Source organism: Pleuronectes platessa, chromosome 2, assembly GCF_947347685.1.
Source record: "Pleuronectes platessa chromosome 2, fPlePla1.1, whole genome shotgun sequence".
NCBI lineage: Eukaryota > Metazoa > Chordata > Actinopteri > Pleuronectiformes > Pleuronectidae > Pleuronectes > Pleuronectes platessa.
Window position 1 is genome coordinate 10,742,012 of NC_070627.1, and position 27,272 is coordinate 10,769,283.

General features: G+C 39.5%; 1 protein-coding gene across 1 annotated transcript in view; it reads left to right on the forward strand.

Moving 5' to 3' along the window:
- The window catches only part of atg7 (ATG7 autophagy related 7 homolog (S. cerevisiae)), a 66,268-nt gene that overhangs the window by 22,162 nt on the left and 16,834 nt on the right, over positions 1-27,272 (forward strand). Inside the window, exon 18 of the mRNA XM_053436233.1 lies at positions 5,055-5,177. Coding sequence (XP_053292208.1) covers positions 5,055-5,177 — 123 coding nt within the window. The remainder of the gene's footprint in view (positions 1-5,054; positions 5,178-27,272) is intronic.

Consider the following 27,272-nt stretch of genomic DNA (forward strand, 5'->3'; position numbering starts at 1 on the left):
GAAGCCTGTGTAGTCAAGAACAATGAACAACATGATTCAGGAAAGACGATCCTTAGCTGAGACAGGGATAAAGGTTATATGGTGAAATCGGTGAATGTGTTTTGATTCAGTTAATTCCGCCCACACATCTTTTTCCCCTTCACTCTGTTTTGCATTTGCTTATCTGTTGTTCTCTTTCTTCTTTTCTGTGAGCCGTCTCCTATTTCACGTCTCCCTCTTTCCCTCCATCCCTCAGCTCTCAGCTCTGTCTTACTGTCTCTCCCTTCCTGTTCTCCCTCCTACATATCTCTTCTCCTCCCTTTGTATGTCCCTCTGTCCATCTATCAGTCCATCCACTGTAATGTGTGAGTGCCCGTCTTTGTCTTGTGTGTGTCTGTGTGTATGCGTGTATGCGTGTGCGCACGCACGTGTGTGTGTCTGTCTGTGTGTACTCCTGCTGCAGTCAGCTGTGTGCTGCCAGGTCACTATGGAAACAAAACAATTCAGCCCCTGTCTGGGCTGGAACAGTTCCTGTAGAGTTGGGGCTTTTCACGCTCTCTCTCTCTCGCTCTCTCTCTCTCTCTCTCTCTCTCTCTCTCTCTCTCTCTCCTAACTCTTTCTGGGGCTACACGCCAGAGAGTAAATCACAGCTGACGTGGCTTCGTATAAAACCATGCCAGACACCTCCTACTACAACTACTTGTAACACTACAAATATGCTACCTCTATTTATAGTAAGAATACGATTATATATGTTGTGTGAAGACACTGAACTGGTCCCTGATGCTGCTTACAGTGTTGTTATATTAAACCGTTTGAACAAAGTAAAAGATTAAAGTCGGATTCTGGAGTACAGGTAACCTTTTACTGTATTTTGTGGACGTACACATCATTAACCTATAATAATATGTGATGTTACAGGATTTGTATCATTACACTGAGCCACAGGAGATTAAGTTGAAATAATATTTGGTCTAGTGATCAGAAAAGATTAAGAACAAAATGGTTGTAGTTTATCAAATTGGAGCTTTTACTACTTTTCTCTCTGTTCTAACATTTCTTTGGGTTATAGATTGTTAGTCATGTCAAGCCTTTTTAAAGAGCTCACCTCGGGCTGTGGGAGTAATCCTTATCAGCAATGCCTTTGACTTTGAAACCAGCAGTTAATTTCCCATTTTAGAGTAGAACCATTTCTTTTTCTTTCAGTTTATGTGTGCACAGAAACCACAGCCTGTAAATGACACATTCTTATGAGTTTTCCTTCCTGTGCAGTGAGCTGTTTCTCCAAAATTCCAAAAGACTGTTGAGGTTAATCAATGAATCAGAGTTGCTGTGTCGTTAGATGTAAGTGTCTAACCTGGTGCGACTACCACACATATTAATAGAGGAAGTCAAAGCCACTGAGTCACCAGGAACTGTTTACTCACCCTGTGCAGCGTACAATAAACTTCACATGATGGCAAAACCACAAACTTTTACCTTTTTAAGCATTTTATTCACAGTTGTGTACAAGTCAAGAAACTTTCACTTCTGTTAAACATAAACTGTGTTTTGAAATCCATCCTTGAGACCACCAGCAGTAAGATTACATCTATAACTATTGCTGGTATATTTATAGCTGAAGTTAAAGCCCCTGTTAGCCACCAGGACCACCCCATGTATGTTTAATATGTTGAAGCTATGCTAAACTCAACCACAGCCTGTGGCGAGGGACACTTTCAGCTAATATCTTCAGTATGAATCCACAAACGACTTCAAAAAGAAAACATTGCCACTGTGGAATCAAGTGAGAGGGCAGACATTTATGTGGCTTCTTTAGGAAGGAAGCTACAGATGTGTAAAATCCAGATGTTGCAACTCTGTATCAAGGCTGCTGCAGTAAACTGGTATCTACAATAATCATGGTATTTAAAAATGGCATTCATAGAGCACATACAGTACCTGCCCCAAGGCCCAGCAGTTCCCCTATGGAAACACATTTAAATCCACTAGATACAGATGAAAACAAAAACTCCTTGGCCGAGGAAAGTATGGATATCATAATAGAGATAATATTGTTAGATTCTCCACACTTGCTTAAAATGATTATTTAAATTGACTGGCATCATCAACCAGCATGACAGTGACACAGCGGTAACTCCCCATCTGTCTTTCCATTCTCTTATTTATATTCCTTTAGTCTTTTTCGGGTCCTCCAATCAAAAGAATCAAAAATAGTTATCCATTAAGGTATTTTAAGCTGTGAATATTGAAAACTGTACCTACAGTGCCTTGCATAAGTATTCACCCCCTTTGGACTTTTCTACATTTTGTCATGTTATAACCACAGATTAAAATTTATTTCATCGTGAGTTTATGTAATGGACCAACACAAAATAGTGCATCATTTGGAAGTGGGGGGAAATATTACATGGATTTCACAATTATTTACAAATAAAAATCTGAAAAGTGTTGAGTGCATATGTATTCACCCCCTTTACTGTGAAACCCCTAACAAAGATCTGGTGCGACCAATTGCATTCACAAGTCACATTTGCAAGTCACATAATTAGTAAATAGGGTCCACCTGTCTGCAATTTAATCTCAGCCCTGAGCACACCATCCCAACAGTGAAACATGGTGGTGGTAGCATCATGCTGTGGGGATGCTTCTCTTCAGCAGGTACAGGGAAACTGGTCAGAATAGAGGGAAAGATGGATGGAGCCAAATACAGGGAAATCCTTGAAGAAAATCTGATGCAGTCTGCAAAAGACTTGAGACTGGGGTTCATCTTCCAGCAGGACAATGACCCTAAACATACAGCCAGAGCTACAAAGGAATGGTTTGGATTAAAGAATGTTAATGTCTTAAAATGGCCCAGTCAAAGCCCAGACCTCAATCCAATAGAGAATCTATGGCAAGACTTGAAGATTGCGGTTCACAGACGGTCTCCATCCAATCTGACTGAGCTTCATCTTTTTTGCCAAGAAGAATGGACAAACCTTTCCATCTCTAGATGTGCAAAGCTGGTAGAGACATACCCCAAAAGACTTGCAGCTGTAATTGCAGCGAAAGGGGGTTCTACCAAGTATTGACACAGGGGGGTGAATACTTATGCACCCAACAGATGTCAACTTTTTTGTTCTCATTATTGTTTGTGTCACAATAAAATTTATTTTGCACCTCCAAAGTACTATGCATGTTTTGTTGATCAAACGGGAAAAAGATTATTTAAGTCTATTTGAATTCCAGTTAGTAACAGTACCTAATGGGAAAAAGTCCAAGGGGGGTGAATACTTATGCAAGGCACTGTATCTCAACATGAGACGTTATTTGTTCTTTGGGTATGTTCTTTTTTAAACTATTTTGCTGCCTATCAATCTCATACCAGGTGGGTTTTGTGAAAACAGCGAGTGCAGCTATTGCCAAAAGCTGATGACAAATCTCTGCCTGTCGTGGCACGCACAGTTTTTGGCTTCGTCAGTCGTTCTCACTTGAAGCAGGTGTTTGCCCTTTTGCAACGATCGTAAATAACGTAATATCTGGAGTGTAATTAATCTGCCGGAAAAGAGACTAAACACACATTAAACACACTTCAGGATGATTTGCTTGATAGCCTTATTATTTTAATTCAATATTCTTTACAGACAACATAATAATCTGCTTGTTGTTTCTTAATTCTGATAAAGTTGCTGTCTGTCACCAGCATGTGATCACTGCTGAAAGCCATTAACACTTGTTAAACACTGCAAAGTTCATCAGCTAACATCAGAGCAAAGTTTGAATGAACCAGCTATTAGATGCTTTTCTCCTCCAGTGTAAACCATTTAAAGAAAATTCAGTGTAAACTCTACAAGGAAGTGAAAGTATCATCAAACACATGTTTTTGTTTTTACTTTTGTTGTTGGTAAACTTTTTTGCCATTGGTCACAACCACATCGGCTCTGAATTGTCCATTGTTTTCCATGTTCCTTATGGTCTTGTATTGAAATGGACACGGGTGAATGGTTTAAGTGTGTTTTGTGTGTGTTATTGTGTGTCTGTGTGCATTGCTTGGACTGACTTTATTAATGTTATCACAAGATCATCACAGTTATCAGGTTTCTGTGCCATGAGCAGCTATATTCCAAACAGAGTGGGCCCTGGCTGTTGGCGTCTCATGTAACAGATCCCATAGAATCAAAGAAATAAAAGTGAGGAAAGGTTGAAAAGATGAACAAGGGACACGTCAGTGTGTATTGTGTGTGGTGTGTCTGGCTCCTAGACTAGACGCCAGGTCAGTCTGCGAACACGCGCGCGAGCAGTAGTGCACACAGTGTGTGTGTTGATGTCTCAGGCAGAGGTAACCCTACACCTGCAGAGGAGTTTCTGTGGGCGTCCATGATGGGCTCGGCCAAGCTTAGGAAGATAGTCAAGAGGGCAGAGGATGTGTGTACGTGTCGGCGTGTTTTGGAAAGAAGGTGTGTGAATTTTAAAATGGCAGCAGACCAAAGTAAACCTTCATCATGTTCAGATGGGTGTTGAGGTGCGTTGCTGCCGAGGCCCAGAGCGACGAAAGTGCCTTTTTATTTGAGTCTGTTAGATTATTGTTATTATTATATTATAATTATTATTATCTGTTATTGAGATGAAGTTCACCTTCTGAGATGAAACATTTTATTCTTTTGAACCGGTTTTGAGTTTCTACTTTCTAACAAATTTTGAGGGGGAACATCTCTCTGGCCACCATTTTTGCATTTCCTGTACCAGATTTGTGAAAGTTTCTTTAGGGAAATTATATCTATAATTCAGGCATCATGCTTTTACTATTCAAACTTACTGTTGTGCAAATTTACGGCATTTACAGGTTGGTGATACAGCAACACATACGAAAGACCCACAAAACTACTGGACTACTGTTGTTTAAAAGTGCAAGTGTAAAACCGGGCTCCACAGTATGATAGTAAAAGTAAAGATAGTAATATAAATATTAATCTAATATAGCAATAAAGAAAGCAGCCTATATGTAGGAGTCAGAATGGGCTTTGTTGTTAGCCTTTGCAAAATACATTATCTTTCATGTTAAATAACCTATTGTTGTTTTTGTTTTCGTCTAGGTCCTGGAGCACTATGAGAGGGAAGGTTTTAACTTCCTGTCCCAGGTTTTTAATTCTTCCCACTCTTTCCTGGAAGACCTCACAGGGCTGACATTGTTGCACCAGGAGACGCAGGCAGCCGAGGTAAATTCGTCCCTCATGTACACCTGCGCTAACAAGTATCAACATGCACATGAAACCTGCTGCACCGAGAGCACGGTGTCAGCACATACATGGATGAAAACGCAATGTCACAGTCAGCGCGCACACAAAACATCACTGTTTAGTAGAGCGTCAGTGTATGTTTGTATTTTGTGTAGTGTGTGTGTATTTATCGCAACCCAGTTTTATGAGATAAAATCACATATTATTTGCTATTTTTTTCATTTTCTGGGTAAAGAGAAACTCTGTAATCAGGCAACAATGAAGTCCGATTGGGAGTCTTTGCTTGAGGTAATGCAGGACCTCAGAGTAGTTTGCCCACTTCCTGGAGAGTCAAGAGAAAGGGCTTGACATGTTTAAATTCAGGGTGGCAGATTGTCTGCACCTGCAACCAAAAGACCTCCAGCTGGAGTTCAAGGAAGCCATGGAGAAGTATCTTTGTCATAGTAGCTGTACTGTAGGATGTGGTAAGGTCTTATACAGTTTTAGATGTATATTCTAAAAGTATAAAATAATACCTTGTATAAGGTGCCCCCTGCAAATATTTTAGTATTCAAAACTACTTTAACAATAAATACACACCTGAGCAATTTACACAGCTCGTTCTCTCTCTGTTGTCAATCTCATCTTCTTCTGCCCCGAGCTAGCACCCACAAAAATATTGTTCTTGCTCTCCTTCTCTCTCTCTCATTCAAGTATCTTGGGGTCTTGTTCACAAGTTAGGGTAGGATGGAGCACATTCTGGATTTCCAAATGAAAATAGCTGAGTGGAAAAGCTGTAAATAAGAATATAAACTTGAAATACTGTAAACAGGTTTGCTTGGCTGAGGTTTAAATGTAGGTCAAGTAAAAGACGACAAAACAAAGTGCAATGAAAACAGACTTAACAGGTTACTTTCAACGTAAGAGGCACGTGACCTAAAGGGAATTTGAGCCACCAGTTATTAATCTTGAGGAACCAACTCCTAAAATTGTCTAGTAACTGTAGATGGAAACATGCATTAATTCAGATCTTTATTTCTTAAAGTGTGCTTTAAAGTTGTGGTACTTTAGGGTGGAAACCCTCGTGGCAGCTGGCATTACTCAACATTTTCAGTTTGGCCCATTGGAAGGAATATTTACACTTTTGATTTTGGATGTGATTGTAAACCACATCTTCCAAACTAGTTCTGACAGTGCACAAACCAGCCCTTTGACTGCTGGAACCTTGACTTGGAACGAAAGGGGGCAAACATTTCTAGATATACCTTACCATGGTCCTTCTGGAGCTGAGTAAGATTTATGACCTCGTGAAAGTCATAAAAACATTCCTTATATGGTTTAAAGTCAACTTTGTTTGCCTCTGGAGACTATGGTCTCTTTCAAAGTATTTCATTACCAGGAGTTTTCTAATTATATGTTTAACGGGAGACACACTGTTTTAAATCAAAGGGAAGGACATGTTCTCCTGTAACCCTCTGATTATTGTGTTGCCATAGCACCTGACAATTGTTGTCTGTGGAACAAATGGCATAAATTTCCAATAAACATCCAATATAGTGGTGGAATATGGGTGGTTTTCCTCAAGACTCTCCTCTGACATGAGGCAGAGGGGAGTGGAGGGAGAAACAGAAAATGTGTGTTTGTGTGTGGGTGGGTGGTGGGGGTTGGGTCTGGTCCTGTCGAGCTGTGGGAAAATCCCACGTACTTTCTCCCCAAATGCTACTCATAACACACAGATGGAGGAGGGAAAAAGTGAAAGGCTTGGAACCAAGAGGGATATGAGGAGGGGAAAGGATTGCAGATAAGAGAAACAGAAGAGAAGAAAGAAGGGGGATAAGAAAAAGCCAGTGAAGATAAAAAAAAGATCATCTTCTCTTCTTCTATTTTTCCCCGTCAATAAGGTCTGCTTCATTTCCTCTTAGTCCCATTGCTTCCTGCTATCAGTCCCATCTTGTTCCAAATCATTCAATCCTTCGCTCGCACTCGTTCCTTCCTCTGATAGATACAGGAGATAAGTTAAGTCCACAAGCAATTCAATCTCAGGAGGTCTGGCAAAAACTAGATCAATTGTAGAGTCCGATAGAACCCAACAGGTATAATCTGCTCTATAACTCCTTTATAAACCTCAGTTGTTACTTAAGAAGCCCTAAACTTGGTGAACATGTTTTGTAGAGGGTGTAGAGGCGTTGCCAAGGAGTACCCTGAAGTCCAGCGTGTATATGATGATAGCACAGTTCCATGGGGCGTCCCAATATACTCACTCGATGGGCAGACTGTAGTTTGTGGGGCTAGGGAGATATGTATGCACATAGTGAGTATATTGAGACCCAACAGCATGGTGTTCTTCAATTTCTCAGGTGCCTTCATATCCTCCTAAGCAGGCTGGGCTGAGTTGGGTTGAAGGCACCTGAGAAGTTGAAGAACACCATGCTGTTGGGTCTGTCGAGCATGTTCATTATTCGGCCATCCATAATCAAACTGCAGGTTGATAGTGTGCTACAGGACCAAAACTCCCTATGGCCTTGTGATAAGTAAGGGCTATCAGCCATAGACCCTGGTACCAACCACATTGCTTTCCCTAGCACAGGAACTGTTTCGTCATGTAGACTCCTGTCAACAAGGTGCTGGGGTACTCCACATAGCTGGCCAGCACAAAACTTAAGCATGCAGGGGCTGATGCCATCTATTACTCAGGCAGCCTTGCCCTGATGACGTCTCTTCTGCTCACTCTTCACCTGAAGGTAAAATCCAGCCTAGGGATGCAGGATGTAGGAGGCTCTGCAGTGGGTATTCTTGGTGGGATGTGAATGAGCAGAGTACGTTGCGAGTGTTAATGGGGGGGGGTGTCCAGCCCCTACTCCCTCGATGAAATGTGTTAAAGAGTCTGACGTAGGTCCCTTTCTCCTCAATCAGAAGATGGAGAGATTGTTTTCATTGCCTAGCCCACTAGCGCCAGAAGTCTTAGTGCCTGTTTCCTGTTCACAGATTAGCTATTCTGAAAACTACTGCTCTTGGAGGACGTCCTTTCAATTTTTTTTCTTTCCCTCTTCCAGGAAGGGACAGAAGTTATTCCCTTCGCTTGTGAAGGCATATTATTACTTATTTCATGGGATCCCACTAGAAACAGGCTTGTGGCTTTTTGTGGCTCTTGACCCATATTTTAAGAAGAACCGTCCTGAAATAATGATAATTCTCAATGTAAAAATTAGAGGTTTAAGGAGCCCTTGCTGGATACCTTTTTATGTGTAATTATTGGACTTGTACACAGCTATGAGTCATCGTTGGATGATGAATATCACTTTCAGGAGATCTTTTAAGGACTTATTGCTTTGAGAAAGTTTCTTCTTCTTATTCTTTGAATGCTTTAGTATTCCCTGAGGAAAATAGGCCGTCAATGAACACCCTCCATCCTCTCCGGTCTTGTACCCTAACTCTCTGAGGAGGTTAGAGTCTCGTTAAAATTGTATAACAAGACGTTAGACTTTCTGTCTATGATTAAAAACGCTGCAGCATTGGTAGTGAATTCCTAAATGTTCAGGATTACGTTTTGTGTTCAGCACTTTCTGGTGTCCTTTTTGGGTTTCTGTCTTTATTTTTATCATAAGTTGTTATTTTTACAATGTTCTTTTCTTTTGCATGGTGCTGAATTTGTCACAGTCCCTGTGTCCGTGTGTGATTTGGCTCCTGCAAGTTTGTGTAACAGTTCTAAACTATAATCTACGTCACCATATAGCAGTACTATGTACTTAAAGCCTATTTTGGGCTAGTTTGTAACCTGATAACTACTTTTTATGCGGTCACCACAGGGTTTTTGGGGGAGTTGAAGTTCGGTTAAAGTTTAGACTCTGTGTGTGCGTGTGTGTTTGTGTGTGTGCACGCACAAGAATCATGGTGAATGGCTTCTTTGTGTGTTTTTTTTTAACTTTGTTGAACATTTGTTTTAGTTTAGTACACAGGGTGTATCTGCAGCCTCATGAAGCAATTTTTTGGCAATGCTTGAATATTTATGGAATTATCTGTACCTCTACTTGAATTTTTCCTCTATAATTTGGTATAGCCAGTTTCCCTTATGCACTTGTTACTGCTCAACTATTTGGGTCAAGAAAGTTCAGGTTCTCATTGTACTTAATATGAAGTGTGTACGCACACACTCACTTGCTGTTAATCCAGCAGTATTAACATTAAACATGTTTGACAACAATAAATAAAACTCATCAAATCCAAGTATCGACCCACCTGCATTCCACCATCCTAGGCTGGGAGGTGAACAAGTTTAACCCATGATGGCTAAAGAAGGTGTTGAAAATAGTAATAGTCAAGTTTCAATTCATAATCCTTCTGCTTAAACTTTTTTTGAACCAGGTAACTGTGCCATACAGTGTAGATGCATGTTAGCAAGTCAGAACAGGGCATTGGCCTTCCTGATACATCATCTGTAGAGGGCTCGGTCGGACAAATCAACACACACACACACACACACACACACACACACACACACACACACACACACACACACACACACACACACACACACACACACACACACACACACACACACACACACACACACACACACACACACACACACACACACACACACACACACACACACACACACACACACACAGAGCCTGAAAGGAAATGAGTGTCTGTACAGGATGCTGTACCTCTCCTCTGACGCCCACCCACTGTCTTTGGTTTAACAGATTACTTTAAGACTATATAAAAAAAATGGATGTACACATTCTCGAAGGCATGCATGCAGGGATCAGGCTAATCCATTTTATGTAGGAAGACACAGAACAAACTATTTGGACTCTCTCCACACAAAATGTGGCCTATTCCATAATGAAAAACCCACATCTAATGTGATCCCTATTGCTTCAGCAGTCTAGTCATATGGAATTATACATTGTGAAATGCTACATTATATTCCCTAACATGAATTTAATATGATTTTCTAATTACCTTAAGGTAAGAGATATTTGTGGTTCTGTAGTTTTTCACATTAAATGATTAACTTAATCATTGCTAGAACCAAGTTATTTTATTGAGAAACATTAATTTGTTAAAATCCTGCGATTATATTTCAGCTTAAAGACAAATGCCTTATTTCTGTCATTTGATTTAATGTACGTAACTTGGATTAAATAACTTGATTCATTAGATAAGCGAAACTGAAAAAATACATTTGATCACTGTATTTTCCAGGTTTACTTTACTTCTTCTCTGCAAGGGAAACCCGTGATCATTGGTCATGCTCTATCTTCCATACATCGTCATTTACAGTAAGCGATGCTGGTTGCTTGTGTTTTTGTGTTTTCCCATTAATCTCTCTGACTGTTCTGCCCCAGAGGATGTGTGACCCTCTCAGTACAGTAGTGTCTTTCTGCAGAGTTCATGCTACACTCCCTTCCCACCTACTCAAACTGGCACAGCCAGTAAGTCACAAGACGGAGACGAGTGCGTTGAACTCGGAGAAGAAAGTGTCACTTGTCACACTCTCCTTTTTTGGTTGGATCTTGTGACATGAATTTGGATCGGCCTCATTTGAATACAGTGACAGCTCCTCCACTTTGAATGAGGGTTTTCATAACAATTTGACAGGAAGGGTTCATGCGGGGGAAACGGTGCCGCACTTGATATGACGACGTCTCGTAGGATTTAGTAGAGAGCCGGTTAACACAGTTTATATTGTGGATTTATGTAGTGCAACAACACTTGAGAGGGTGTAACCTGTTCTTTTGTAACATCATCCCCTCCGTGTTGTATTTTGAAGTGAAAACATTGTGAAATTACCTCCACCCCGACCTGATGATATGGAACCTTCCTGGAAGTTGAAACTTGAGGGTCTCCTCGGGGTCTGAGGCCCCTGACTGGGGAGCCATTTATTATTTAGCTGACACTTCAGATTTCCATGGTGACTTATTGTGAATTAGTGTCCTGCTTGCGTACATTTGGGAGAATTGAACACACTTTAGATCATTCAGATGGAGATCAGTCACTCAACAGTTTACCAGCTTCATTATTTAATTTTTAATAGATGAACTACACTTTATTTTGAGCCAAGATAACCTGACACCTTTCTCTTTTGACGTGATTACTGTGCATCAGTAAAAATATAGACACCTGTGTTTCAACAGATGTGCCCCTCGGCTTCTCTGATGTAAGTGTATCATGAGATGCCACTAATAATCACCCTGCCTCAGAGGAACAGAGGTTACCCAACCATCCCCGCTCTGCTCTGTGTTTCTCTACGTAAAACAGCGCGCTGACGATAAAGTTGATTTAGTTATGTTGGCCCATGACCCAACAGCTTGGAAAACATACAAGCGGGAGCATGTGCGCACACAGTCACACAAGCTCTCTCCCCCCACAAGACACACACGCACATTGACTCCTGGAGCGCCAGAGGGCCCCAAGTGTGTCAGAGCTTTATCCAAACACAGCTACGGTTGCTACATGCTACGATTATTACCAGATGGACTCAGGGAAAACATATTAAACCTGCTTTTTCATTAGCACACCGCACACCCGCCTGTGAGGGACAGGGAGGCAGGGAGGGAAGGAATGAGTGAGGGAGGGAGAGAGAGAGAAAGAAAGAGAGAGGAACCGAAAGAGAGAGACATTAAGTGTGCTTAATTTCAGATTTTAATTTGAGCATGACTGACTGTTCGTCCCTGATGGTCCAGGTTGTACATTTCCATTCATTTCACCATGAAATGACAAATTATTTTTCTTGTTGCTATGTTGTCAAAACACGTGTTTTACGTCTGTTCATGTCAAAGTCCCAGCTTTGTCTTTAATGGAGTTTCTGTTCAATTTGATCAAGACAACCATCGGAATGAAACTGACAGTCTCAAGTGGAGCTTCGAGCTGATTAACTGATCTGTCAAATGATAACAGATGAAAACCTTCTGAGATTTGAGCTGTTGCAACAAATCAAGTTACATGAGGATGTCACCTCAGCATCTGGGAAATTCTGATGGACTTGACTGTTTCCTCACCATTTACAGACAAAATTATAATGGCACTCAGTGGGCGTAAACCTCTGCCAAGGCCACATTTAAATTCACTAGATCCCGATTATGATTTGGATCTGCATCACACTCGGTGTCCTAATGAGGTTTGGTTTCATGGTCCAGGAATTATCCTCTGAGCCATCAATGGAAATGTTGAAGAACACCCTATCTAACGATGTTAAACAAGTAAATACTTTCCTGGATCTGCACAAAAATTCAAAGTTCTTTCCTGACCCGACACATCACATCCTTCCACCAAGTTTCATGGTAATCCTTCAAGTAGTTTTGGCGTTATCCTGCTAACTAATAAACAAATAAACACAGACGAAAACGTAACCTCTTTGGCGGAGGTAAATATACAGGTACATGGGATTAAAACAAGCCCCTCCTCTACACCATCTTCTCTTTCTGTGTAAATGAGGTTTATGGAAAAGCGGAGTGATTTTCAAGGATCAAGCTCTGACTCATTTCAGTTTAAATCCTTGATTCTCTGTCTTGCTTACGCCTCAGATCATGATCGCTCTCACATCTCGTTCCAAGCAGAAACACAAACCGCAGAAGAAATTAACAGCTCCACACCAGTTCTTAGAAGCTGTGAGGAGAGAGGGTGTTTTTTTTTGTTCAGTGCACCACAGATTAACCAGCAGCTTCTTGGTGTGAAATTAGGTAAAATACAGGCGATGTTCTGAGAATGTTACATCAGTAAGTTTAGTTGTGTTTGGTTTGTGTTCGTTGATGAGTGCAGGGATTTCCCTGAAAGTACATAGTAATTCAGTATTCATTCTTCAACAGGTTGAATTGAATTAATCAATTACCTATTTTTGTAAAAAAATTACACAGCTGTTAACAATAAACTTCCAAGGAAAGTACTAGGAAAATATTCTGACGTTACAGACTCATAAGAATATCTAATATAATCGTTTTCTCTGCGCAGCCTCACGTTCTTCTTGCGTGTTTTTTATTTCCATATATTAATAACAACGGTGCACATTACAGTAGATGCACATACATGCTTGTGTCATCATGTTTCATGGCCCCTAAAGCATATGTATATTTATGTTCCGTATGTATGCCGGCCATGCATGCTTGATATCTACTGCACTGCTAATTATAAATGCATGGTGGACTTGAAGGGATGCATGTCAGCTATGTACAGACACATCGCCCCTCACCTCCTATCCTTCCTTCCCTCACATACACGCTCCTCACTAAAAATAGTGAGTCTATACAGGCTAAATTCAGAAGCTTTGTGCCAGTCAGTGGCTTCACTTCTAACCTCACTTGCTAACCTTCCACTGAGCGTTTGAAGGTGATTTTCTCTTGTGCACGTTGAGTTTAACAGATTCATGTGCATAATTCCGTTCCTGCAAACTGTTGTGACGTTATCTGGAGTCTTTAGATTTGAACTCAACTCTCCTGGTGTCCAGCTTCTGTTCAGAGTCATAGTTTTCAGTGTGTAAACAATTATTTCCCTGGTGGACTGACGTCAGGGTGAGCAATGGCACAGGCATGAAAACAAAAACAAAATAAATACTATAAAAAATGACTAAAGTGGAAAATAGGCTGAAGACGGAAAGAAAAAGTGCCCGTATAATTCTTTCTGTCATATTTTAGCTTTATTATTTCATGCCGGAAAATGTAAAATATAAATCAAAACATGTTAAACATTGTAATTAGCTTGGAGCCTCAGCCTCACTGACAAATAGAGAACAGAGCAGATATTCTTTCTTTAAAAGTATGGATCCAAAAAAGCTTCCTCCTCTGCATCCAGACGCCATGTTGAATACCAGACATTCTGTGTCAGGGCAGCTACTCACTCAGGACTGAGGTCAGGTGGCACAGCAACAGTATGTCATCATCAACCGCCCCTACACACACTTTTTCTGCTTCTGTAGCTGAGGTAATGTGAGTCTCGCAGCTGGCATCGCTGCTCTGTGTTTCCCTATTACAGTCTGCTATCTTCAGCAAAATACCACTTAAATATCAATACCCAAGATGCATACAGTGCATATTTTAAAAAAGTAAAAATATCTACATATCCAGTCAGTGATGCATCGTGTTATTTTGTTTAACTTGTCTTCACATTAAGTGAAAATATCCCTACTTTACATATATATATATATATATGTGTGTGTGTATGTGACATTTTCCATCAGCAGTTGTTTGATTCTTGGCAGGATTACACATAAACTCCTGGACAGATTACCACAGAAATTGGTGGTAGATCGAACTATGGGTCAGCAAAGAGCCCATTACGTTTTGGTGCAGATTCCAGATTGGATTGCATTTTTTAACATTTTCCTTGATTTTTCAGAGTAATTCATGAATCTTGATGAGAGGAAATAAGACAATTTGGTGCAGATCCAAATCAAAATCAGGATCTAGTGAATTTAAATGTGGTTTCATAAAGGCTGTTGGGCCTGGGTGGAGGTACACACTCCACTAAGTGACAATCTAGTATCTCTCTGTGTTTTGTACCATTTATATTTGGAGCTTTTTCTTTAGACTTGTTAATACGATACATACATAACTGAGATCAGAGAGATTCGGGGAGCAGGGAGAAGAATGGCAGGTGAGGGAATCCAAACGTCTTTGGCGAGCACATTACTGCACTCTACTGGGATGCTACTTTAGTGGCCTGGATATTATTAATACACTGGTACACATGCAGGGCTGGAGCGGGTGAAGAGGTGTTCTGTATGTGTGGGGGCAAAGGGGACACATGGCCTCCAGGACAGCTGTCGCACATCTTTGAGTCTAAAAGGACCCCATACAGAATTACCAATCATCAATCATAGGGGAGTTATTTTCATAAGTCATAAACTGGACCTGCAAAGCCGACGTTTCCTTCACTATGTGGGAAAAGTTACATCGACCCAGCTCCCATACATGGCTTCTCCTCCCCCGGCGCCACTCAGTCCAGAGTGATGCCTTCTTCTGGCCTGGCAGCTGGCTGCATGCACAGACAGACAGAAAGACAGACGGACAGATGACTGGGTTTGAGACGGACTGAGTAGTAGTCTGTCGTCCCTGTTTAGCGCCTACTCCTCTTCCTCTTCGGTAGCTTTTAAGGACTATTTCTGTACCCGTGTCTGCATCGCACTATTCAAATAGACTTTCACTTCCGAAAGCTCCCCACCAGCCGCCCCCTACACGCACTGACATAGCACAGAGATATTGTTTCTACGCATGTCATCTCAAGTTTGAACTTCAATACGAAAATTAATTTGAATATATCCATATCCACAATTCAAAGAGAAAAACGCATTTTTATGATAAACATTTAATATGCTTATCTCCATGTTTTCTTTTTGCCATTTTCCCAATTTAATCTCTAAATTTGTTTCCTTTTCCCTCATTTTACTAAAACAGGCCTTTTGAATGGCTCGTGGACCTTCTACACTTTCTATATTTCTTATAGTTGACATATGTTTGTGGTTTTCACAATCCTCAGAGCTTGTGGACATTACTTTTTGAATGTTTTCTGCTCCCACTTTCCTGTTTGTGTTTCCTTTTTATGTACACAAGCTAAGTATGTTTTAAAAACCCTGTGTGTACGTAGTAGCATTTCCAGCTGCTACACACTCACTTGAGAAGCATTTTCACGAGGCTTATCTGAAGTGTTTATTCTTCTGTTCCCGGTTTGGCAAACCTTTGATACAGAAAAACTCTGCAGCTGCATCAAAGGCAGAGATAAGAGCTGGTCCTCTGTGTGTGCGTCTGAATCTTGTATAGCCTGATTCTGGCCTGCTTGGCTGGTCACAGGTAATCTGCCCTGGAGCTCTGGCCTGAAAAAGATACACAAACACACAAAAACTCACACACACACACAATGTACATGTGTGGTCACAGTGCCAGTTCTTATCTTTTTCCCCTGATGCTGCTCTGCCCAGCACATGAAGGGAAGCGATAGCATCAAGCCTCTGGTTGAGACAACTTTTCTCACACACAGAAAATAATACATTTGGAAATTTATACATGTTTGCTAATGTGTCTAAATACTGTGTGTGTGTGTGTGTGTGTGTGTGTGTGTGTGTGTGTGTGTGTGTGTGTGTGTGTGTGTGTGTGTGTGTGTGTTCTGGTAATCATCACGCGATGGGGACCGTTAACTGTTTACACAGTCACATCATGGGGACCGGTTGCGCTTTGGGGACCAAAATCCCGGTCCCCATGAGGATAACCCTTTTAAATGACTATTAGAGCTACTCTGAAGGTGCCCGTGAAGTTTTAAGCATTGGCCCATATGACATGTTTTTTGGTGAGTGTGAGTGTGTGAGCATTGCTCATTGGTGGCCCTACTGTTTCTAGTTAGTACTGCACCCACTGCTTCACACACACACATCTTCCAAATATGGTTGGGTGCCACCCACTTCCTTGTCCCCATTAGTAATGATTCAAGCAGCGATGACATTTTCAGCATCAAGAGGTAGCTATCAACAGTAAAAGAAGATTATTTGCCGGAGAAACTAGCTAAGAAGATAAGAACATGTGCAGAGGAGCAAAAGTAAAGCATAAGGTAAGCACAGTTGTATCTTAAATAAGTATAAGCAGTGTTGAATCCTCAAATTGCATGTATTACCTGTACCTAGCTAGCATGATTAATAGCTCTGATTAGCTACAAAGGCTAAGTGTAAGACCTCAAATGTTTTACTGCATTTCTCTTACTACTTGCATGCATGATGCATATATGTAGGAGTTTATGTAAACTGAAGGAGACAATCAAGTCAAGCATTTCTGAGTTTTGAGTCTCATTTTGTTATGATGAACTTAAGATCAATATAAGCCCTGTTATGCTATATTTAGTATGTTTAAGTTAATCAATAGAGAACATTATAGAGCACAGGTTTTGACTATAGTCAGACAATTCAAATTACAGTTGTTCTCATTGTAGACAGTACCATTATACAGAATAATTTAAGTCTGACTGTAGCTTCCGCTGAGGGGCTTTAAATTTTAAACAACAAAGGAAGTGTAACCTGGCTGCTCTGGATAGCCTCTATTTGGAAGCTGGTTATGAACCGGCCCTTTTAACTTATTTTCTTATTTAACAATGGGCAGGTTCATGTGGAAGAGGCAGAGCAGGTTATTAAAGAAACATGGTCAGAGGCATAAATCTGGAATTAAATGATAGAAGATTAAATCTAAAACCTGCAGTTAAGTTAAATTAGCTACAATCACAAATGACAAGTCACTAATATGATAAAATGTCTAGAATAGAAAAGTAGAGCAGTAGAAAGGTTATTAAAGTCAGGCAAATAAACAGGTAAAAGCTGAGAAATTTTACTGTGAATATTACTTTTTTTGCAGATAGAAAGTTAAAGTGTTTGTACAGCTAAAGCAGGGGAGAGAGAAGTTCTTGTGTGATGAGGTCAATGTAATTGAAAGGTGTATCTGTATTCATAAGGCAGTGGTCTAGTGGCAGAAACTTGGACTGTGGGCAGAGAAGGTCTCTGGTTCGTCTCTGGTGCGACTCCACGGCGAGACAACAAAAGACGAACCTGGATTGATCTGTCCAAAAATCCAAGAGTCTCCCTGCCCTGTCTAGTGCCCCTGAGCAAGGCACCTTACTCCCCCAACATCTGCTCCCCGAGCGCCGTACATGGTCGCTCACTGCTCTGTGTGTCCTGCACCAGATGGGTCAAAAGCAGAGATTAAATTTCCCTACCTGCATGAGTGTGCCTTTGCATGTCTGTGCATGTGTTTGGGACTAATAAATGCATCTTAATCTTAATCTTAATAATATTGAATAGTCTATGGATAATTCTTTCATGGTTTTCATTTAACCCAGTTCTGTTCTGTGTTGCCCTGGTAGATAAGAGAAAAGGTGTCAACACTACCAGTTATTATGTGGGAATAACACCACATTTGTTGAATTTAAATGAAGTAAAAATAGTGATGCATTTATTTCCTATTTAAAATCACAACAGAAAAATAGCTGCTGCTGTGTTTTCCTTCTTACTTTACTCTCTTTAAATTGCTTTTAAACATGCACTGCAATCTGGATTATACCAAGAGACTATCCAGATAGGGGCAGTTTGTAAAAACGCAAACGCTCCGGATAATCCAGAGTTTCTCCTGTCACCCCCCCAGTAAAAACTCTGCAGATTGTCCGAATAAGCCATTGAGAAAATACAGCAGGAGATTATCCGGAGGATTCAGAGCCGGCGAGTAGGCAAATTCATAGTGTTTTTAACAGCTCACGCACGTGAGACTGGGATAATAAAAATATCTCAGCATGAAAAATCTCCCTGTTGACTCTTTGTTGATAATGTGGACATATTCAAATGCTTGTAACATTGGTGTAAATGCAAAACTAAATACAATGACATTCTTTTGCCATCATCTTTGATGTGCTGTTAACAAAAATACTATGCTCTCTGCTACTGAATTTGTCATCATGTCATGCCTCTGGCTTGCTCTACCCAGGCGCCTCCTCCTCTCTGAATTCTACTGCTGTGTTTTTTATATGTGAAAGCCAAACTCCTTCATAATTATTCAGACATAAACATCTCTCATTTAAGCTGTTTTCAGGCATGACCTGCAGGTAAAATCTAAAGAATTGGCTTTAGATTTTGACCCGGTTTAGCTTTCACACATGCACAAGACAGATATACGGTGCATATATGTTTGTAGATGTGTATAGTTTATGCAACAACGCACGGGAGTATGCATCATCCTGTAGGCAGAAACGTTACTCATGACAGAGAGTGAAGGAGAATGTTTCTGTAGTTGAATTTTGCAAGAAAAACAATCCTCATGAGGTTTTAGGCAACAACAACAATTTGTAGTACCACAAAATCTTACTAAGCAAACAAATCAAACAAATATTTTAAAGTAAACTCATTTGTTTTAATCTTTTCCTTCAGAAATGCCACCACGGATCAGCAATTCAACATGATATTTCACAGACTGACAAAATCTGCAAATTAGAGGTCCAGTATATGTATGCAGTAAAAGGTAAGGTGGTATCTGCTGTAAATAATCAATAAATAATTATCATTTAAAATCAAAAGAAAAGCTCCAGAGTACATTTAATAGGGACTAGAATGCTGCAGTGGTCAGTTTTGGTTTCTTTTGTAGTATATATTAGCATAAACTCATTGTCAACAAATATAATTAATGGATCCTCCTGTTTTATTGAAAATGTTTTTATTGTTTGCAGGACGTGGTATATTTGCAAAGGGTACAATTTGCAAAGGAGACTTTGTTGTACAATATAGGGGGGAGGTCTAGAGGCGGTGGTCTAGTGGCAGAAACTTGGACTATGGGCAGAAACTTGGACTATGGGCAGAGAAGGTCTCTGGTTCGTCTCTGGTTCGACTCCACGGAGAGACAACAAAAGACGAACCTGGATTGATCTGTCCAAAAATCCAAGAGTTTCCCTACCCTGTCTAGTGCCCCTGAGCAAGGCACCTTACTCCCCCAACATCTGCTCCCCGAGCGCCGTACATGGTCGCTCACTGCTCTGTGTGTCCTGCACCAGATGGGTCAAGAGCAGAGATTACATTTCCCTACCTGCATGAGTGTGCCTTTGAGTGTGCCTTTGCATGTCTGTGCATGTGTTTGGGAATAATAAATGCATCTTAATCTGCATCTGCAGATATAATAAGTGATGCAGAATCCCAGAGAAGGAGAAAACTTTACCACCCCTGATGTGCTGCATTCGTGTTTGCCTTCAAGTGGACTTAAGAATTCCTAAACTACACTTCATATACTATTTTAAGTTATACTAAGTGGGGCTCTGATTTTATTGTGATATATTGTGACATTTGTATTTTTTCTTTTTCAATTTTTCCAATTTCTCAAGTATTGATGCCTTTAGAGAAGATGGCTCAATTGGGTGACAAGTTAATGATGAACACAGACGTCCTAACTCCAAAATGAAAAAAATTGATTTTAATGGAGAACCCCACCTTTGTTTATTTGCCCTGGATGACATTAAAGAAGGAGAAGAAATCGCCTATAATTATGGAGGTGAAGATTGCCCATGGCGAACACAGGTATGTTGCACAGAACACAGCAAATACAATGAGTCAAGTATCACAAAAATTTAGTAGAATGAGAAATATGTGGACCTAATTTGGCTGTATTAATATTGTTATAACCATGTACACGTTACATATACAAAAAATACCAGGATTGCCTATCACAACTTGTTTGGACTTTAAGCTGCAATGCATGAGCGACCACTTAGTGTAGTGAAAATAACAGGAACATGAAATAACAAACAGGAATCTAATTTACAAAAGTTTTAAGAAGCTATTGAAGGTCAGTTTAGATCATTATAGATATTATGTTACTGAACTCAATGATCCTCTATTAACACTGCATCCTAGCAGGGTTGTCTACAAACCTCTGCTAGCAGCCTGAAGCTCTGATTTGGATTTATATGTGAAATAGTGCAGAGTGTCCAAACTTTTCAACTTCCATTGGATGAATGGAAAAGTCATTGATTCACCTGCATTAGCATAGATGATATTAGGATATTATAGGTTTGTCACTTTAGTGATTGCAAACAATAGCATTGGTTCATTAAAGATCTCAATAATGTTTTTAAAATGAAATACCAAGCAAAACCTTTTGTCGCTTGTGTTAACATCGAAGACTACTGATGTCGTCGCAGGTTTTTGCGATGACCACTGGTTATGTAACGGCTCTTGGAGGGCTGTCCCAATTAGATGGGGAAGATTTCAACCTCTGTTTCAAGGGGCAAGAATACCCTCGAAAACAAGGGGTAGGGTTAGGGAGAAGGGGCGAAATGGGTTTGGGCATAATTACAAAGCATTGAAATGCTATCACTTTATATGTTAAAGAATCAGGGTCATTTGCCAAATGTATCCAGTCCCGCTTATGACATGGATGTAATCTCAAAACTTTATCTGAATAGAAATATTAGAATATAATATAAGTAAATATTGGGAACGTTTTACTTTTGTTTACAGACAACCAGCATCACTGTTAACACCATGGAGGAGGATGATTCAGATCCTGTCCACTCAGAGAGTCTGATGGATTGTGCCTTTGGGCCAAAGACCACACCTGAAGAGGTAAATTCATGTCCATCACTGTTTTATCATTATATGATCACTCTTTGTTCAGAGTTTGTGTAGAAACTGTGTGTGAACAATTAGGTAAAACTTGTACACACAAGGAAATGCAATGTTTTGTGTAAAATGTCTCCACAAAGCTTGTGTTAAGTTGTGTGAACGAGAAAGAGCTTCGCTGGTCAGAAGCAGAAACTGTTACAGAAAAATTAGATTAAACTGGTCCCCACAATGAACTATAATGTTGTGTGTAAAATGTCCCCACAAAGCCTGTTTTAAGTTGTGTGAATGAGAAATAGCTTTACTGGTCAGAAGTTATGTAAATTGATAAACAATGACATTTCAAGTATGGCATCTTGAAGGTTAGTGGTAGAGGTATATTCAAGGTCGATTTCAAACTTCACGGTATTTTCTTTCTTGATAAATTATCACTCTACATTTTGGAGTCACGTGGTCCCCACAACACACCTTCTGACAGTGTGCAAGTAGTAACTGTTTTTGAAAAGTTAGATAAAACTGGTCCCCACAATGAACTATAATGTTGTGTGTAAAATGTCCCCACAAAGCATGTGTTAAGTTGTGTGAACGAGAAAGAGCTTCGCTGGTCAGAAGAACAAACTGTTTCAGAAAAGTTAGATAAAACTGGTCCCCACAATGAACGATAATGTTGTGTGTAAAATGTCCCCACAAAGCATGTGTTAAGTTGTGTGAATGAGAAATAGCTTTACTGGTCAGAAGTTATGTAAATTGGTAAACAATGACATTTCAAGTATGGTATCTTGAAGGTTAGTGGTAGAGGTATATTCATGGTAGATTTCAAACTTCACAGTATTTTCTTTCTTGATAAATTATCACTCTACATTTTGTATTCACGTGGTCCCCACAACACACCTTCTGACAGTGTGCAAGTAGTAACTGTTTTTGAAAAGTTAGATAAAACTGGTCCCCACGATGAACTCTAATGTTGTGTGTAAAATGTCCCCACAAAGCATGTGTTAAGTTGTGTGAACGAGAAAGAGCTTCGCTGGTCAGAAGTAGAAACTGTTTCAGAAAAGTTAGATAAAACTGGTCCCCACAATGAACTATAATGTTGTGTGTAAAATGTCCCCACAAAGCATGTGTTAAGTTGTGTGAATGAGAAATAGCTTTACTGATCAGAAGTTATGTAAATTGGTAAACAATGACATTTCAAGTATGGTATCTTGAAGGTTAGTGGTAGAGGTATATTCAAGGTCGATGTCAAACTTCACAGTATTTTCTTTCTTGATAAATTATCACTCTACATTTTGGAGTCACGTGGTCCCCACAACACACCTTCTGACAGTGTGCAAGTAGTAACTGTTTTTGAAAAGTTAGATAAAACTGGTCCCCAAAATGAACGATAATGTTGTGTGTAAAATGTCCCCACAAAGCATGTGTTAAGTTGTGTGAACGAGAAAGAGCTTCGCTGGTCAGAAGTAGAAACTGTTTCAGAAAAGTTAGATAAAACTGGTCCCCACAATGAACTATAATGTTGTGTGTAAAATGTCCCCACAAAGCATGTGTTAAGTTGTGTGAATGAGAAATAGCTTTACTGATCAGAAGTTATGTAAATTGGTAAACAATGACATTTCAAGTATGGTATCTTGAAGGTTAGTGGTAGAGGTATATTCATGGTCGATTTCAAACTTCACAGTATTTTCTTTCTTGATAAATTATCACTCTACATTTTGTATTCACGTGGTCCCCACAACACACCTTCTGACAGTGTGCAAGTAGTAACTGTTTTTGAAAAGTTAGATAAAACTGGTCCCCACAATGAACTATAATGTTGTGTGTAAAATGTCCCCACAAAGCATGTGTTAAGTTGTGTGAACGAGAAAGAGCTTCGCTGGTCAGAAGAACAAACTGTTTCAGAAAAGTTAGATAAAACTGGTCCCCACAATGAACGATAATGTTGTGTGTAATATGTCCCCACAAAGCCTGTTTTAAGTTGTGTGAATGAGAAATAGCTTTACTGGTCAGAAGTTATGTAAATTGGTATACAATGACATTTCAAGTATGGCATCTTGAAGGTTAGTGGTAGAGGTATATTCATGGTCGATTTCAAACTTCACAGTATTTTCTTTCTTGATAAATTATCACTCTACATTTTGTATTCACGTGGTCCCCACAACACACCTTCTGACAGTGTGCAAGTAGTAACTGTTTTTGAAAAGTTAGATAAAACTGGTCCCCACGATGAACTATAATGTTGTGTGTAAAATGTGTGAAACATGTTTTTTCTAGATTGTGAATTCAGAATTAGTTTAGCAGAGCAGACACAACTTTGGTCTCAAAAATTCTTATATGCACTTTTACTAAATTATTTATTACGTATGTGCCTTTATTTTCAGATTACAGAGTTCAAAAATGAAACTGAGACTTTTGTACCAAAATTAAGACAGCCTACAATCACTTTCAGTTGCACTTCAATTTTTCAAGTTGCTGCAATTCGATATAGTCTTTTTTTTTCAGAACAGTCAAATTATTCTGCTTATTATAATATAAACTGCTAAAATAATCAAATTATGACACAAAACTTGCAAAACAGCACAATGAATAATTTCTCATCTAACTGTTACAGCTCTACATATTTATAATCTTTTCATACATTTTTTAGATGAAAGACACAGATCTGGAAGATTCTGAACTATTTGATTCGTCATCAGAGAGTGCAGATGATCACGTACCAGATACCATATCCGAAAGTGACAGTGACAGTGATGCTTCAGTTCAACTAAACTTTAAGAACACATTTCTGCCTCTTAATGATCCTGATAGCTCAATGGGCCCCACTGTCTGCGATTATACAACACCAGACAACATGATTTTGGATGGTCAAAACATTACACCTGAAGCCCACAGAGCAGTAGAAGAACCCCGGTCAAGTCAGACTATAAAGGACATCGTTAGATAGCAGTCATAAAAAAAAGGCCAGATCAGAGACTGTTTTCGGTGTCGCCAACTGAAGATGTTACCACCAATACTTTGTCATTTCAGACCTTTGCTGCATAACTGTTGCTGCCCCCATTTAATTTAGTTTTATCTGTATAGTCATGTCTGCAATAATCAGATAAAGGGTTGTTTGGCTGATTCTAGAGTCTATTAGGTGCTTAAAGTAGGACTCAAAACAGTTAGTTTTAATAGTATAAACATACAAACAACAACTAGTCCCTATACCAACCACCTGTCCTACGTCCTTACAAATCCATAGTTAGTTAGATTAATGAGTGAATCAGTACATTGTTTTTATTTATCCAACAGATTCAACATTTTATAAATACAGTATTTTCTTCATGACAATTTTGAGAAATTTATGTCAGTGAATGTGAGTCCATGTCATTGATCAGAATGAACAGGGTATTTTTTAATATAACACAGCATGTACAGCTTATAAGAAAATTGAATCAAAATCCTCTTTCCCACTGACAATTTCAGGCAGAATGCACATATCAGTGTTTTCTTGGCCGAGTAATTGTATATTTTAGTTTTCTTATACTGTAGAAGTTAGTTTATACTTTATAGAACTTGTAACTTTGGATTATAACTCTTACACACTTTGGAGTCCTTGTATTTACAAATGTGTTTTTCCGACCACTTAAAGGTACAACTGCCCAAAAGAAGAAAACACCCTGGAAGAGGACAGACGTGAAGGCAGTGGAAAGGCACATGAATCGATTCATCACATCTTGAATTGTTCCAGCAAAGTTTGACTGTGAGAAGTGTTTAAGGGCTGAACCAGAAGCTCTTAAGGACCGGAGCTGGCAGAATGTGAAATTCTACATATATAACCGCATTACAGCCAACAAGAGGAAATTAAGTAAATAATGGGAAGATTACCACCAGTAAGCGGTTGCTATGTGGTTGTCTGAAATTAAACATATCTTACAAATTTGACTGAATAAGAATTATTCTTTGTAGGGATATAGATAGCCCGTCACTGTTTGATAAGTTTGTATTCACTTCAACCACATTACACTAATAGTCCTATCAAATTCTGCTTCATTGTAAGGCGGAGTTCATGAACAGCAAGATTTTCTGTACAAAGTGATGCTTTGCATCCCTATCACCATTTACAGGTATCATGTTATATCTCTACATTTTCTATCAACAACTTTTGTTCTTTTTTGGCTAGACTTTATTAGTTTTAAACAAACAGCTCTAACAAATGTAATAATGGAAGGACTTACGGTATCAGTAATAATGTATATAATAATGCTTTATTGAAGCATGGTCCCCATTAGTCTTATAACAAGTTGTGTGAGTCATGCAAATGATATGTAAATGAGGTCCCCATCAGCCATACCGACCCGTTTTTTCTAAGGTCCCCATTTTGCACAGTCAAAATACTACTTCATAAATTTAGATATTTTAAGGTGTGCATGTACTAACAGATTTTTTCTTAGTGTCCCTGATTTTTTTCATACTTCCACAACCTCTAGAAAGGGTGGTCCCCACAGGTTATGATAAAAAGTGCACGCCCCACAAACCATGGAAACCAGTATGTGTGTGTGTGTGTGTGTGTGTGTGTGTGTGTGTGTGTGTGTGTGTGTGTGCGTGCGTATCCCTGTTTCTCTGCCTCACAGCAACACACGTTTGCTCATGTACACAAATGTCTTTTCCTGGAATCATATCCTCTGACCCAATTTTCCTGCGAAAACAAGAGATTTAATGACTCAAATTAATTCAGCTAAAAAAAAAAAAAAGGCCAATCTTCTCATTTTGAATATTTGAGTATTGTGTGAAACTGAACCTTCAGAACAATGTAACAAGACCTAGTGTTTATTTTGCCTGTGTGGTAGAATGAGTACGTGTGCACGGATGCCTGAATACATTTGTGCAAGTGCTCATGGGGCCCAACTTGTGCTACTTGGGTTTGATTGCTCCTCTGACCACACGTCACTTGGCTTTGAATCACAGATCTAATTAAACTAAGGGCAGGTCTGTACTGGCACACGTACACAAGCACACAAACACACACACACACACACACACACACACACACACACACAAGTTGATCTGTTATTGCCATTTGGTTAGGCCCACTCTAAAAGCAGTTCATTAGAGTTTATATGGTTGCACACATGCACGCACACACTGATGTGTCACCAGAGGCAGCAGCATATAACCTACATTTGAGTCGTTAATGTCCAAAGAGTTTGATTCTCTGATGTGTATGTATTTATATAAATGTAATTACCAGATCAAAAATAAACTTAATGGGACTAACAGACCTCCCATGAAAAATCCTCTATACATCCTGTATATATCCTATATATTGAAAATAAAAAACAATCCATATGAAACCAAAATCAAACAAGATTTTTGTAAAAGCCTCATCTAACAAATACTTTTCTATATTGTATATTGACAACAATGAGTTAGTGTGTCTTCACTGAAACTTGGTTGATTAAGCAACACTTAATAGAAGCCTGACACAAAGTGTGTTTTCACCCATTCCTGTAGAAATGTTCAGGAAACAGCTGCAACACTCACAGGAGCATTTTCTTTATTTTGAGAATAGCAACTTTGAGCTTTTTACTTCAAAGGTTTTGATAAAACTTACAGTGCTCCAGGCTTACTTCTCAACTAAAACAATTCAAAACTACGTATGTGTGTTTCCGTATGTTGTTCGTTTTGTGACATTTTACTTTATTTTGTTGTTTGACACAGATGACAAACTTGTGAGCGTTGCGAAACACTCGTATGACTCAGAAGTTGTGTTGATAACCCTCTCTGGTGTACAGGAAATGTGTCAGAGGGAAAAGGGGGCCCAGGAGGAGGAGAGGAAGAGGGAGACAGGGATTGACAGATTAAGTGAGAGAAAGAACAGGCTGATGGTACAAGAGAGAAACCACACTTTTAAATAGACGAGAAAGAAGAACGGAGCAAAGTTTGGTTGTTTGACAAAAACAGTTTTAAGAGATTTAAGAGATAGATTAATAAAATCGACTCAGAGAAAAAATGACAAGGGATGTCCCTTGAAAGGATTAAAGAAAATTAAAGCA